Below are 15,959 nucleotides of genomic sequence, written 5' to 3'. Positions count from 1 at the left end.
TTAAGTTACCAAGGTCTAAAATCTTATGCCTGAAAGAAAGCATTACCCTGATTTCATTTGTAGGACCCTGTGATTACAGTTTTCACAGAGAGGATTAATTCCTAAGGTCAAAATTAAAATCACAGAACTATAGTCAAGATAAAAACTTCAAAACTCATCCTGGGTTTTTTGAAACTAAGAACTTCTTGTGATTTCTAGATTCAGCATAACCATGTTCACTTACTTTTCTTATTGGTTGCAGTTTTCATTTCAGTGGTCGCTAGTCTAACAATCCTGCTGTTCAGAAGTGTGAGTACACTTATTTTACACTTGCGTATTACAGTTTTAAATTGACATCACTACTGCACCTCACGGCCAATGTTGCTTGGTTCACAATCCTGACAACGGCATGTGCACTTGTCTGTGAAACCAGGTCCATCCCACCTATGCAGTCATCTAAACACTCACTAATTTCCAGTTTGCAAGGGGGGGGGGGGGCAGGAATTCGTCAGACATCTTTTCCTCTTTTGCTTGTGTCCCACCGGGGCAGCAAACCAGGTTCTATAACGTAACAAACTTATTATGCATAGCTTTACTTAAATGCCAGCAAACCATGGCTTTTAAATAAACACTTAAACTCATCATTAACTACAAGGTAATGGTTTTCAGTTTCTGTTAAAATAAGATTTAGATTAAAACATGCCATTTCCTCCCACAGTGTCTTATATCCCTCAGGAAATCACGAAAACCAGTTAAAACAAAAGTTTAAGCTTTTAAAGTCTTGTATTATCTTGTAGATTCACTAAATAGTCAGTGTTCACAAATGCAAAACATTTCTATTTTGTTATATAAACTTTTTTAACAGCCAAAAGAATGATATGGTCAGAAATAAACTGAAAGAGCACTTGCAATGATAAAGAATTCATACAACTGTTAGAAGTCTGTATTCCTTATTTAACAGAGATAAGTAATGAACCATAGCATTCACTTTAACTGGGGCCAAAGATCATTAGGCCATCAGTTTCTCACCTGGCATCTAGTTTGCTGGGTCAAAGCAGCTACAGTTTATTTTGGACTTGTGAAATTGATCTGTTTTCTAGGTGAGTCAAGCTATCACAGATACACAAGACCAATTATGAGACTTAGCCCTGGGACTCTGGGGAGGTCACTGGCCCATTATCTTAGATTTTATAATGCCTCAGCTTCTCTCTGCCAAATAAGAATCTCTAAAAAGAAAACATTTGATTATTACTAGCTGGTTTTGTACCTGGCAGTCTCTTCAAACTGTATGTCATCCATAGACGCCGTCACACAAGACACACCAGCATGCTTCTCAGCTTCAAAAGAGACACACAGACACAGAATTACTATGCTGTGCTTGCAGCAAGCTATTCACCTGTATACTTGTGCAGGAGAGACAGAGACAAAAGACAGCAGGTCCCAATTCTTCTTTTGATGGCCCCAATGCAAGTCTACAGTGGACCCTTTAAAAAAGAGCTAAATAAGAATAAAGTCAATATTTACCATGAAATAAGAGTAATATCTTAATGCTATCAGATGATCATAATGATTCTACTGAGTTTTAAAAGCTCTGAATACTTAAGGGCTTTCTCAAAAAATGAACAATCTGGTAAGAGAGAGATAACAAGTATGGTGCAGGACAAAAAAAGTCACAGAAATCTCTGCAATCCCCCTCATAGCAGCATGCTGTGAACAGTAACTGCATTAACCCAATGTGGAAGCTTTATGTCACTTAAGGATTCTCAGTCACAGGAATTATTTTCCAAGGAGTAAGATCTACCGGCTTGCCAGTGTCACCGCAGTAGAAAGCAGAAAAGTACATGCCCTCAGTGTTGTAATAAAAAGGCAGGCATTAAATGTAAAAAAATATATATATACACACACAAAAAAAAGATTTTAAGATTAAAAATTTACTGATTGTAAAAACTGTAAAATATTTGTATCAGAGTTTGTACTGTGTTCTCTATCTCCCTAGGATACATTTGATTGTGAAAAATAGCACATCTTATTTAATTAGGAAAGCTAATTTTGAAAAGGTAAACTTCATCTTTACTGTTTATATTTAATATTCCAACAGTTGTCTTTTTACATCAAGTTATTGTGGTTTATTATTTATATGACCATAGCACCTACAGTTCCAAGTCACAGGCTAAATCCCCACCACAACAGGAGCTGTATAAACACTGGGAACTTCGTACTCCAAAAAACCTTCCTGAGTGGCACAGGTAAAAAAGAGGAAATGTGGACAAAACCAATCTGCCCAAGAGGCAGGAGTTCACACACTAAAGCAACCCAACAGTATCTTCTGTGAGCACTGAGAGGAATTAGAAGGAGAACTGCGCATGAGTTGTATCGAAATCCAAGGAGCTCCCTTTTAAAGCATGAGCAGCAAAACCCAGGCAGGCAAGTCTTGGAAACGCAACAAACCGTGATGAAGGCAAGGGGTCACTAACCACTAAGAGACTGGAATCACTGCTTTGACAGGTAATACAAGATGATGAGTAGGAAGGTGATAGATCATAAATAGCCTCAAAAGTGGAGCAAGCAGCCAGGAGGGGGAATCAAGTCTGAAGCAGCAAGATATGAAATGAGGGAGGTGCAAAGCCCAGGCCCCTGCAACTGCACCAGCTGGTGCTAGTGTGGGGGAAAGGTGCTAAAGCCAGACAAATCCCTGCCTCGCATTTGGAGTTTGCTGTGACACAGAAAGCAAAGCTAGGGAAGGTGTTAAAATACCCTTAGTGTGCGACAGGATTAACCCTGTGGCATGAATTAATGGTGCTGTCCTATGAGTAATTTAGCAAAAGCGATTACAAAAGGTGGACTGAAAGTGAGCTATGGTGGTGGATTCACAGCAGATGAAGATCACAGCTTAACTGAAGTCAAGGGAGCTACTGCAACCTGCAACAACTGGGCGCTGCCACTTTGGAGCAGGGAATCAAGCTAATGGGCTGCCGCGATTAGAGTGCATTCTGTCTGTAAAAAGTACTGCTAAAATAAATCTGTAAAAATGTGTGATTTTACTTGAAAGTTGCTATGTGCCAGTCATGTATGTAGAGGTTACTGTGTGGGACCGGTTCTCCAGGATCCTAACTCTTTCTATATAGGAAGAGTACATCAAATAAAGCTGCAAATCACCGAGTGCTGCAAACACCTACACAGTGAGAATACTACGGTCACTGCATCATATGGAGATGCCATCCAGACATGAGTTCCCCAAATATATCTGCTAATCTCCACAAGGCTTATTATGGACTGCTAATATATGCAGCTGTACTTGGAAATGAAGTTCATTGACAACAGAGATGGCAGAATCTTGAATTTTCTTAGTGTTTTAGATGTAGCCTGAACTTCTAAAAGTTAGCTCGGGAATTTTTGAAGTTTTCATAGCTGAATTATACCAAACACAAAGCACACTGTAGGCTGGTTGGGTTTCTTTCATGTTTTGTCAGTCTTCAATTAGTGCTTTTCTCTCCTTTCTGCTACTGCACCCCTGATTTTCCTTCTTTTTCCCCTCCGCAATTCTCGAAGTCTCACCGTTACTACCATCGCCGCTCTCCTCATGCCGCAGCGTGCGGTCCTCTGCGGGGTTTGGCACTCCCTCTCCAAGGCTATGAGCTTTCTTTTTCCCTGGAATAGGCACTACCGTGCCCTTTCTCCTGCCTGGACCCTGCAGCCCGGTGTGGCCCACGGCACCCGCCGGCCGCCCTTCAGCCTCTCCCGGGCGCCAGGGCCTTGGCACCCCAGCCCGATGGGGCTGAAACGCGGCGTCCTCCGCCCCTGGGACCCGCCGGCGCTGGGATGGGGGATTTTCTCCATTTTGAGGAGCGGTTGGGCGGGCAGGAGCGCCTTGCCCAGGCCGGCGAGAGCGGGAGGAGAGGGGGCTGCACGGAGCCCCCCGGGAGGGCCGGGCGCCGCGGCGCAAATGGCGGCGAGGCCGGGGCAGGCCGCGCCGCGCCACGCGGGGTCACCGGGGCGCCGCCGCCATCGCGCCCCGCGCCGCCCTGCCCAGCGCAGCCGCCGGCGGCGCCGCGTCCCCGCCGCCGTACCTGCGAGGCAGGCGGTGGCGTCGATCCACTTGAGGAGCTGCCCGGCGCTGAGCTCGCCGCGGTGGTTGGCGTGCCCCGGGAAGACGGTCTGGCACATCTGCACGCCGCCCGCCGCCTCCCGGCGCCGCTCCATGTCCGGGCCGGCGGCGGCTGCCCCGGGCGCCGGCAAGCAGCGCTGGCCCGGCCCGGCCCGCCCCGACGCGCGGGCTAATGTGTAACCGCGGGCGCGCCGGGGACGCGGCCGGCGCTGCGGGGAGAAGGAGGCGGCGGCTCCCTCCGGCTCGCCGGCGACTGCGGGGCTGCGAGCCGGCCCCGGCCCCGGCCCCGGCCCCGGCCCCGGCGCGGGCAGCGTTTGCCGGTGCTGCCGCCGCTGCGGGGCTTTGGCATGTGTGCTGCCACTGAAATATTTATAATGCAGCTCAGATCTTTCTGGAGCTCTTGCTTATTCGAATTGTCACAGCCGTGACAGCCCGGCAGATGGGCGTTAGATACGCTCCCGCCCTCCAGGCACTCTTGAATCCGGCGCGGAGGTGCCTCCGCCGGAGGAACCGCTGCCGGCTCGGGCGTGCCCAGCTTGACACCTTCCTCGGCCGTGACCCGGGGCCGCGCGGGCGTGATGACCGCAGGCTGCACGCAGGGCTCTTCCAGGCGGCTGGCGAGAAGGGCCCAGCCACAGGGCGCTGCTGCTGTCGCGCACTAGGAAGGTACAAACGCTGCTGAGGAGAAGTAAAGCAGGTGCTTTTGGAGGGGTCAGGAAGCTCGAAGTTTGGTTCAGTATTGCCTCGGCTGCCGCGTTTGGGCTGCGGTTGCTGTATTACAGCAGCTCCGAAGTGTCGGCCAGGTGCGGGGGCAGCCCGGAGGGGCGCCCGGCTGGGCTGCCCGTGCAGACCTGTGCTTCGGCAGAGCGGCACCCGCAGCCTGGAAACGGCCTTTAAGGAAGGACTGCAAAACTTACTTTTGACTCCAAGCTAATTTATTTCCTGGATGGTGTAAATCAGCATGGTTTTCAACAGAGCAGTAAGCTTCACCATTAGTTTTCTGTAGCCTTTCATTATAGCCTTTCCTTTTTATGATCCAGATAAAACTCCTCCTCCACTATTCCAGCCACAGACTTCCCATGTTTATTAAAAACATGCAGTAATGAACTTCTACCATGAATGTTCATTTAAACACTGTTAAAGATCCAGCTTTAACCCATAACAGCAGGGAAAATCTGAATTTTAACCAACTTGCCTTGCCAAGATAGAGTTTCTCAGTGCAGTAGGGATTTTCTTCCCAAATGGTCTGTTACTATCATTACATTATAGCAAGATCTCTGTTTCTTTGTCACATACTCTTTTAGCAAGCAACAGCATGGCTGTACCATCACACCAGATACGTTCCAGAGGATACTGGCTCTGAAAATCAGCACGCTTTGCTGTTTCCTAAATTTACTTCTATTCTGTTGCTTCTGAACAAAGTTGGTGCAGAATTTTCTTTCCCTTTTCAACTGGCCTCTGTGAAGGAAAGAAAGAGACTTTCAGAAGTGGCAGTGGCATAGCTCAGTCTTACTACCTTTTTCCTCCCTCATCTTCTCAGTCCAGATGACCTCAGAAGGGAGAGTCTTTAAACTGAACTAAACATTTACTTAAAAAAACAACAACAAAACTTGTCTTTTGCCTGCCTATGCCAGTAATCTGTAAATTTGTTTTCAAGTTTGTCTTGTCACTCTTATTACCTAGGCTTTCTCTAAGATTATGCTTACGTGTTTTTCTCTCACGGGTAACTTTCACCTCCTTTCAACCTAGTCCCACTGATCAGGTGTTTGGCCCATACGTACCTGTTGTCTGCTGTGCAAGTAGGAGCAACAAAGCTGTTAGCATCACAGGTAAATATAAAATCTAACTCTGCTCACATCTAAAACTTTCAGAAATACCTAGAGTAGTATATGCTTGGAGTGAATAGTCAGAAGGCTTCTCTTAAGCTGTGTAGAAAGACTTCAGAGAAACAGAAAAGGTAACTTTTCTCATTTCTGCTGGGTTAAGGGGCAGCTATTATTTGAAGATTGCACCTCAGAGCTGTATGTATCTCCTGCTTTCTAAGGGAGGGGTGTCGTAGGAAGCATGACTTCCTAAGTGTGAGCAGCCCTTCAAGAACAGTTATGACCATTCAGGATCTAAACCAGCCATGCACATGGCTGCTCCTGCTCTGGATACTTGGCAAACATGCACAGGAGAATGAGTGAACTCACAGCCTAAAATGTCCTTTCCCACAACTAGTCTCTGTTTTCATAAGTTTCTTTTCTCCTGCATTCCAGCTCCTCCTCTTTGACCCTGTCTGCTGAGGTAGCCAACTCAAGTGTCTTTCTTCCAGCTGACTTGATTAACTGACTTCTCTGCATTCCCATATACTCCTTTAGGTTATTAGTCTCCATTGGAGTAACTGAGTTTTTACAGTCTTCAGTGTATTTATCCTCAGAAAATATCTTTAATATTAGTCAGCTATGTTGTTCCCCTTTTACAGTTGAGAAATTAGAGAAATTAAGTTACTGGCCTAAGTTAACACAGGAGATCTGGTCCACAAATTAACGATTTCCCAGTTGAGAAGTGCCTATGTGGCACAGCAGCCTGTACCAGAACCTCTGGATGTCACCACACAGAAGGAGGCAGCTGGACCAACGCTATGTGGCTGATGCAGGCTCTGGCAAGCATCTTGGTGAGCCAGCAGATTCCTCGTTGTTGCTCTCTGTTGTGGGGAGAGGCACAAACGGTCAAAGGCAGGTGGAAGATGCCCTACGTCCAAACCCTTATGTCACTGAGTTACAGTCTTCAGTAAAATTGTTCTTTTGAAATGCGAACTGGTGGTGAATTAGGGTGAGCTCAACTTCAAAAGTTTGGTTAACTGATTAAGAAATTGGCTTCCCTTCAGAACTGTTCTTTCCTAATGCAATTTTAAAAAGTTTGTGTCAGTAAATGATTCTCGCTTAATGGCTTGAAGCTTCTTGTGCTGAACTGAAATGGTGAAAACAACAACAAAAACAGGTGCAGCATTGTTTTAAATACATTTACAAAGAAAAAAAAACAGGCTGGACATTAGATTTTCATCTCCTGATAACATGCATTTGTAATTGAAGCAACATGATTTTAAAAGCTTTGTGCAGCACAATAGCATATCTCATGAGTGCTGTGAAGTACAAGACACAGCACAATGCCTTTAGAGAAATTGCGCCAGAAGAGGTAAGGCACTTCATAAATAAAAGATGAATTCAGTATTAGATGTGGATAAATATTCTGTAAAGCCGTCAGAGCTAGCAAGAAGTACTACTCAGATTACAGTAGGTAGACAGCTAGCAACCGGCTCAACTAACAGCGTAACTGCTCCAGACCAGAATTTCAGCCAAATTAGAATTTATTCCAAGAAGTCTTAAAGCAAAAGGGACTAGCAAGAGTTCTGATTTAGAACCACATCTTCCCCACCATTTAGAAGAAGCCTGTAATCTAGAATTGCGTTTTAGGCTTCTACCAAAATTCCTTTGGTATTTGAACAGATGTAAGATTGGAGACTTCTTAGTGTGCCTTGGAAAATTACATGTTTTAATTGTGACATTGTAACATGTATAAAAAGGTGTATACAAATCTTTTCTTACCAGTGGAGCACATGCCTCCAAAATGGTTCTTTTGGGTAATGTCTTAAATGTATATGTCAGCTAAAGTAAATCGACCACAATATGTAGCTGTGCATCTTCATAGACTATATATGTCTATATTCTTGAAACAAACGTATTACTGCCTGAAGCTGTAAATATTTTAGAGGTTAATATCTCTGTCATAACCCTCGTTATTCCTGGAAAGGTGGTTTTTTTGACACAGCTTTTGAAAATACAACTATTTCTTGCAAAATGAAACTTTATTCTAAAATGTATCCAAAATTGCAAGACACAAGCACCATTAAACAGATAAATAGACATATATTTATGTACAGAGAGCATCAAAACACAAAACAATTGTTAATATAATTCTTATACCATTTTAATGAGTATCCATCAATAAAACTTTACAATTTAAAGAAGACTTTTCAGTTGCAAAACAGTTGTAAAATCATATGTATAAATTATGTTTACTACAATTCCAATAATAACAGAGGCAAAGTAAAATACAAAAATAATCAATACTGCAAATTCAAATACAAAACCCAAAGTAATGCTGCACAGGTACATATGTACACTGGATGAATTCATGCAGCTAGGCAGTGCAACAAATTAACTGCTTAGTTTAACTTATCACAAAATGGAACAACCATGTCGGCAAACAGAAGAAAATATATTTTTGTAATAAATCATAGTGCATTTTGAAGTTAGACTTTATAAAATGTTTGTTGAGTGATAGACTTCTAAAATTCCCCGTATGATCTGAGATTCCCCAACTCCTCTCCCGCAAAAATAAAATAGAAATGACGAAAGCTAAAAAACCCACTGTAGCACAGAGTCTGATGTACTGGTACCATCTTGCTTTTTTATTCTTGGTATCAGACTTATTTGCAAGTGTCCATGTCCATAGGGACATATGTTACTACTTGCTATTAAAAGTAAATCTTTCATGCTCCGATGCTATCTGCATAAACTGCATCTCACGCACTTCTTAGACTGCGCTGTTTTAAAGAGATACAGCTGAGCCTTGAAAAAAGAACTCTTAAATCCCTATGAATTAGAGAAAGTAAAATGATGGATAGAGAGAGCTCTTTATTCCTGAAGCTCCTATCCCTAAGTGCTTTGATTACATAAACACAGAATAACATAAAAGGCTTTTATGGCTTGGATGAAATTTCTGCTAATTTGTTGGGCAAGCACAAAGCCCACGTTTCTCCACAGAGCTTGCCTTTCACAGTGTAGAAGGCTACAGACTATTTTGGTTGGTGAAAGGAAGCCAAGCCTCAGGTAACTGTATAGAAAAATACTTCAGTGGTGAAAATGTTTTAGAAATTGTGAAACAAAATTTAAAAACAATCTCTTGAAACCTGTGATTTCTTGTGTAGCTGTGATACTAAAACATGGCTGTTCACCTTTCAGTTTTGCATTGGTTGCTGTATCATAATCAAACATGTAGATACAACTGAGATTCATACCTCATTAAATATTATTGGTTAAGTGTCAAAATTAGATGAGATACAATTACACAGCCTGACACTTTTATCTTAGAATCTTAACTGATAAGCACGCTCAGTGTTTTCACTAGGAAGTCACTGCTAAAATGCTACATTTCTTTGCTGAAAAGACATTAATTTACAGCAGCCTGTAAACTACTGAAGAGTTGCTCCCTGTACCCTTTGTGCTTCCAAAACTCCCTTTCAAGCCACGAATAACCTTCAAGTTAATGGGAGTTTTGCACAAACAAGGGATGCAGATGAACACCTATACTGGGTAAACAATGTAGCAGTTTATACAGCAGCATTTCTAAATTTTCAACATGCAATCATATGTAGAGAGAGAGAGAAGCTAAAAGAAGGCATGCACTGCAGTGATATGTCATTGTGCTTATGTCTGGTGGAGAATACTATGGCATTTTCACCTGGGAAAATATACACATTAGCCCCAGAAGACTCAAATATCCTGTATTAATGAAGCCATCAGTTACTAGGTAGCAAAGTATATCCCAAAAGAGGGAAGAAGTTTGTCTGCTCGTAGCTTATAGATACTGAAGCTGAAGAGAATTACAAAGGCACAATACAAGCCTATATTTCTTGTAAATTATATATATTCATATATTTTTGCTCAAACTACCTCCAGATATTGAATGATAAAGTAATATCGGAAAATATGTTAATTGAAAGTTAAGCACTAAAAATAAATGATTGCTGGAGAAAATAATTGATTAATTGCTACATTTCTGCAGTTCCTGGGTGGTAAGCATGTCCACCTCTCCTCCGTTGGCTGACAAAGCCCATTAAGATATTCAAGAATATGGTGATCTACCAAGACAACTGGAAGAACACCAGCCAATAGACAGAATGGTTTTATGCATCTGAAAAGTAGTCAGTAAGTGGCTACCAGGGCAATCTTGCCCATTGCAACAGCTTTACCTTTGGCCCAGAATCCACTGAGACCCAGAAACAGTAACAGGAAATTCACACCCATTTTCATGCAAGGACGTTGCAAAGATAATTCTTGAACATAGTACTTCGGTGAATTTTAGCACTTAAAGTATTGAGCAGAGCAGAGCAAAGATTGTACTAGCATATCATAAAAAGCATTTCTCAATTTTTCTATCCATAGCTACACAAGATGCATATCATTTTCATCACCGAATGAGTCACAACTCAGAAAATAAAGCAAACATAACAATACTGCTGCTGTCAGACTCACGAAAGAAAATTACACCTACTCTTGCATGATGAAGTAACACAGCAACTATGGAGGCAGCCTGTCTCAGGCCCAGCTGAGAGAATGTGGACACTTTATGAAGGTGAAAAGGTGCAAATTACAACATTCGTATTTTTTAACCTCAGGTGCTTCTCAGCTTGCAACAAGAATTGGTACAATCCTTGTTATGATTTGGTACCAACAGTTAATGAAGAAGGATAGCAAGTTGAACTAGAACAAGGTATGTGCAGGGTGCAAGCCTGAGGTAGAACCTGCTATAAATGGGGTTGGCTCATCCAGACAGTACCACTGTCTGCAAGGAGCTGGCCTATCTAAAACTGGATACTTCCTCATCTCCAAACCAGGATGTGAAATAATATACAGGAAGCTCACAAAAAGCCATAAACTGCCATTTCTCACAAACCTAAATTACGAGCTGCTAGATTTATTCTTCACAGCTCTCAGGAAAGGAATGTTTAGCCATCCCTAGAAAGTATGTACATTAATACCTTAGTTACGACCTCATAGCTGAATTTAAGAGCAACATATGCTATTGCTGGTGTTGATTCATCTATGCAATGGTTTCTTCATATGCTGCTTTAAATGAATGGATCTCTTTGTGCTGCCAAGGAGCGAGAGAGCCTATTTAACAAATAAAGGCTAGAATTCCTAGGCAGGGGTAAACCTCCCAGAAATGTTCAAACAAGTCAATTCAAGTTACACCCGTTTATAAAAAAGGAAGTAAAGGAGAGAATAGCAAACTATGGAGCAGAAATCTCATGTTTTAGATTGAGGGATTCAGAAAATCTGGAAGTCACACACACAGATTCTTAAAGGTTGTGTTATTCTTGCCGATTCTCCTATGAGGCTCCAAAAAATAGACTTTTGTATACAGGGAAGTGAGGCTAAACATAAACCCTTGAATTCATCCCATCTAATTTTAGGTCCTTAAAACCACGCAGGATTCATCAACTGAGAGAGCCATTGATACCAGAATATGATCTTCTGGAGGCATCTTTTTCTGTCCCCCAGTGACTTGCTGAGGAAACCTAGGCTGCTAATCTTAAGGCTGCTGAAGTTAGGGTAGGATGAATCAGGCCACAGGATAGAATACAAACAAATAGGGTCTAATGGTTATGATAATATCATTACAAAACATATGCCGTAATAACATTAATATCTGAGGCTTCAAAACAGATACGCTTTGTAGTAAATGACCCATATGATCCATGTCTTTGCAACTCTCCAGTCTTGCCAGGAACTTTTTCAAAATGAAACAATGAAACTTGATTTTGTGACCTTTATGTGAATTTCCCATGTTTGGTCCTTAGACAAGGAGGCTTCTTTGAACAGAGAGAATCCCAGGAGTTGTGCTACACAGGCCTTCAGAGGCACTTTCTGTGGGGGAGGATTCCTCAATGTACAAATGCAACATCAGAGCCGTATTTTGGTCCAAGAAAACTAATACCACCAAACCTCTCAGCACTTCAACTGTCGTGGGAAGCAGCTGTATTATTTCAAAAAGGATTTTTAGGAAAGGGAAGCCTTCAGTGGAAGGTCTGTTTTCTGATGCAGTCAAAGGGCTTCAAGTAAAGTTGTATTCATGGTACAACTCCTTTCAAGGGCTGCAGCTAAGAGAATGAATACACGCCGAAGCAAGACTCTAAGTCATTTGGAAAGCGATCGTTGTCAGGCAGCTTGTTGGCTCTCTCATCAACACAGACTGCTGCCCTTCTGAAATGATTTACGAGGGTGTTTTTAAAAGTTACAAACAAGGTCTGGAGAAGTTTGCAGTTGGAATGATTATTCATCCCAACAGAAGACACACATGGCTGCATATTTATGAGACTGGGGAATTCTCCATTGCCATGCTTTTGAACTCTTCTGGTATGACATGGATTGGCTCTTTGCAGTAGCTGTCAATAATAAAGATCAAGCACTCTCTGAGGAGAGGTACAGCTGTTCTGAAATACACAAAGTTTACAAGACTCCCGGTATTATCAATATTAATGTTTAAGGTCAGAGGCAGTATCAAAATTTCTTATATTTTCTACATTAATATTTATATTGACAAATTTAATTCCTGCCAATTTGGAATATCACTGAGGTTTTCTTTAATTCAAGACTGGAGTTTGAACACTAGTTCCACTTACAATGTTGAAAGTCATTCTTTGTCTAAAACATACCTGCCTAATTGTTCAAATGTGACCTGCGAATACTTCTCTTTAATTGGGATTACGCTCTGTTGCTCTCCATAAAGGGCTGAAGTAATCCATAGAAACATTTTTTTGACTTTAGCAATACAAGGAATTTATCTACAATCTGGCTTGGAGGTGTGAGGAATATTTATTGCAAGTACCCAAAGTTTTATGTGAGAGGGTGAAGGTGCGAAATCACTAACAAAGACTGCCTTTATTCAAAAGGTTAACCTAGTCATTTAAACTATCAACAAAAACGAATAAAACACAATTTAAAATGATCTATGTAAGAATGCCTTTCAACTTTCTCAGGTTGTGTTGCCAGCTTTTTTACTCTTTTGCAGTCATAAAGTCTTTCGGTCTAGACAGGATTTGAGTTTCTAATGTCAGAAACAAGCAAAGAACACATATATATTTTCAGGTCTTTGTCGTATATCATAAAACAGCAATATAAATGGTGGAGTTCAGAGTTGGTTTTTTTTTCCCTTTCTCAGTAAACAGACAAAGAATGAAATTCTCCTAAAGACATTGCCTCACATAAAGCCTGTGGGAGCTGGGGACAAGGGCACAATATAGAGAAAGTGCTTCCTTACCTCCTCCATACCGCGGAGTTGGGTTTCTGTTCTGGCACCAACACAGAAGTGCAAAAGAGAGACACCAGAGGAAAAGCTAGTACAGCTACGCTTACTTAGTGCAAGGAAGCCTGTAGGCTGGAAAATCTCTCTGAGACAGGCTGCTGAGGTCCTGTAGCCTGCCTTGGGCTGGGGACACTCGGAAGGAAGACCTTCCCTCTAGTGTAGTTCCCTGCACAGAGTCAGGCCTTGCACGGGCACCTTGTAGGCTGAAAGGACACACTGCACGCCCTACAGTGGGTCATGGAACGTGCTAAACTGCAGCTGCCTATTGTCCACTAAAACCTAACCCCAGGCTCTCCAAGAAGATATGAACTGGGTTGAATTCTCTTGTTGCAGTTGATTTAATATTCCTGTAAATGGCTTATGTATTTGCTGTTTGAAATAAATTCTGAAACCACTAAGCGTGCTTAGCAAGGCTTTAACTATATGTGAACAGCAAGTTTTGATGATAGAACAAGTATTATTGTAGTATATAATACACATGGCTGTACAATCAAAAGCCACCCCTTGCTTCAAAACAAGAATTTACAGTATTAAGCAGTGGTGACAAGGTTTCTTACACAAAACCTACAGGAATTTACAGAATATGCATGGATCACTGAAATTATAATGCCAGCAGTAAAGAAAAAAAATACATCTCTACACAGAATATCTTGTGCAATGTGAACAAAGTTGACAATAGTTACCAATGCTTTAAGTAATTCAGATAAATACAATAACCCACCAACTATCAAATCTTCCTCCTCTCCCCACCAGAAATGACTGTTTGCCAGATGCATGTATAGCAGGCCATAAAAAGTTTTTTTGTTTTTGTGGTTTTGGGCAAACATGCACAAAATAGATGCACCGCAATATTTTTGCACAGGGATACTTGCCACAAAAAAGTCCTCCAAACTGGCCTTTAGACATATGCAGCATTTTGATTTACATTTCTCTAATAGCCACCACAAGGCTAAAAAAGTTTCTTCTAAGGATTCAGTTTTATTTTTATCCTGAAAGAAAAATGTTACTTAATTCTCAAATAATAGAGAGCTCCAGCTTCCACTTTGCTCATGCCACTGTTCAAGTCTGTATTTCAGGCCTTGTTTAGGAATTTATATTACTCTTCCTTAACCATCAGTGTAAATGCAAATCAAACAAAAACTAGGAGTTAGAAAATGAGAACAGAGCTGGGAACAGTTTTGAAGGTCATGTTTGTAGCTGCTGTTTTAGAAAACACTTTTGCTAAAATATTCAATGTGCTGTGTGTTCTTATTGGAGATGGTCTTTGACGTCAGCAGGACGGGCACTTGGACTTTACTCATCTGTAGCAAAAGATGCAACCTGTGGATATTACAGCCCCTTGTCTGTAACCTTCTCTCTACAGCAAGAAATCTAGCCCCCATGCAGTCTCTCTGCTGGGGTGTAAGACTGCAGGCTGCACCTCCACCTTAAAAAAGAGAGTAGCTACTGAATCGTAGCCATCAGTTTTGTTGCTGTCTGCTGCTAACAAACTTATCATTGATTACATGCTTTTCAAATTCTCGTTGTAAATTATATCTTTAGTAAATTTCTACTTCAACTTAAGTATGCTTTATTTGAATTTTATTTTCTTCCATTCTGCATGGCAAATATCAGCTTTTGTTTCAAGTGATTTTATGCGATTTACAAATCATCTCATCTAATGCATAAGCCTCTGAGATGCTAACTTTCCTAATCTCTAACATTGAGGACTCTCAGGATCTTGCACAGCCACTCCGTGTTTGTTATTATGCACAATGTCTCTAATGAAATAAATTCTCTATAGTAAGACTCTATTTATGGATGGGAACAACTTTTCGTATGTTTACCGAGAAAACTGTTCTTATTTTTGTGCAAGCATCTCGCATAGTACAATTAATGGGAAAATCCAAATGAGAGAGAAGAAAACACCAAGATTAAACAACAGAAATAAAGCCTACAAATATCCAGTTTATCCAGCTGATAATCTGGCTCCTCACTGATCAGAGCAGCATTCTGTAGTAAAAATTGTTCATATCTAAAATGATTATTGATGATTTCAGTCAATAGGGACAAACATGGTTTTGGTCATGGTTACTGTTAAAATTCCCTCCTAGACTGAGGAACTGTAAATATCTCTGTAACGGACCAGACTTTTAAATTGTATGGTTTCTTTTCGAGTACACCAGGGGATTGAGAAGATGTGCAGTCTTTCAAAAACCCCATGTTTTCAGCCGATTCCCTATGAAAACTAACGCTATACTGCCAGAATTTTTGTCAGTAAAATTAAGCCTCGTGTTCTGGCATTGTAAAATCTTGGGGGAGTCCCCAGACCTAACTGCAAGAAAGCAGACTGTAAAACTTCTTAAGAGAATAGTGACGTAGTGTAAGAATATCTTGTTACTGAATGAAGAGTTGGGTGCACTTTGCAGATATATTATCCAGTACTTCATTACCAGACTCCGTCAACAAGCCTGCTGGACCGACCACTCAATTATGCCTCTGTGAGACACAAGCGCGGACTCTTGCACAGCTAAGGGGCACTCTGAATCGTCCATTAGATACAGCGAAAACACAGAGCACACGAATGAAATCAGACTATTTGTGAACTGAGCTCTTATAAAGTCATATGTATCAGATGTTAGGAAATCCACTTTTTGGGATGTGGAAGGAGCTTTCAACATAAAGTCCAGTTGTACTATTCATAGCAAGGAAGTAGTAAATCTTGTTTTGATCTGATCTCCCAAAAAGCATGTCTTTCAGCAAA

At 41.6% G+C, this 15,959-nt stretch overlaps 1 protein-coding gene across 1 annotated transcript in view; it reads right to left on the bottom strand.

Annotated features, from left to right (window-relative positions):
- LOC135325120 (acetyl-coenzyme A thioesterase-like) overlaps positions 1-4,208 on the bottom strand; it is a 31,545-nt gene extending 27,337 nt beyond the window's left edge. Inside the window, exons 1-2 of the mRNA XM_064502690.1 lie at positions 4,047-4,208; positions 1,247-1,316 (exon numbers count right to left, since the gene is read on the bottom strand). Coding sequence (XP_064358760.1) covers positions 1,247-1,316; positions 4,047-4,179 — 203 coding nt within the window. The 5' untranslated portion in view covers positions 4,180-4,208. The remainder of the gene's footprint in view (positions 1-1,246; positions 1,317-4,046) is intronic.
- Positions 4,209-15,959: the final 11,751 nt, after the last annotated feature.

Source organism: Dromaius novaehollandiae, chromosome Z (genome assembly GCF_036370855.1).
Source record: "Dromaius novaehollandiae isolate bDroNov1 chromosome Z, bDroNov1.hap1, whole genome shotgun sequence".
Lineage (NCBI taxonomy): Eukaryota > Metazoa > Chordata > Aves > Casuariiformes > Dromaiidae > Dromaius > Dromaius novaehollandiae.
Note: the sequence above shows the minus strand (reverse complement) of the source record. Positions and strands in the feature narration are given on the sequence as shown.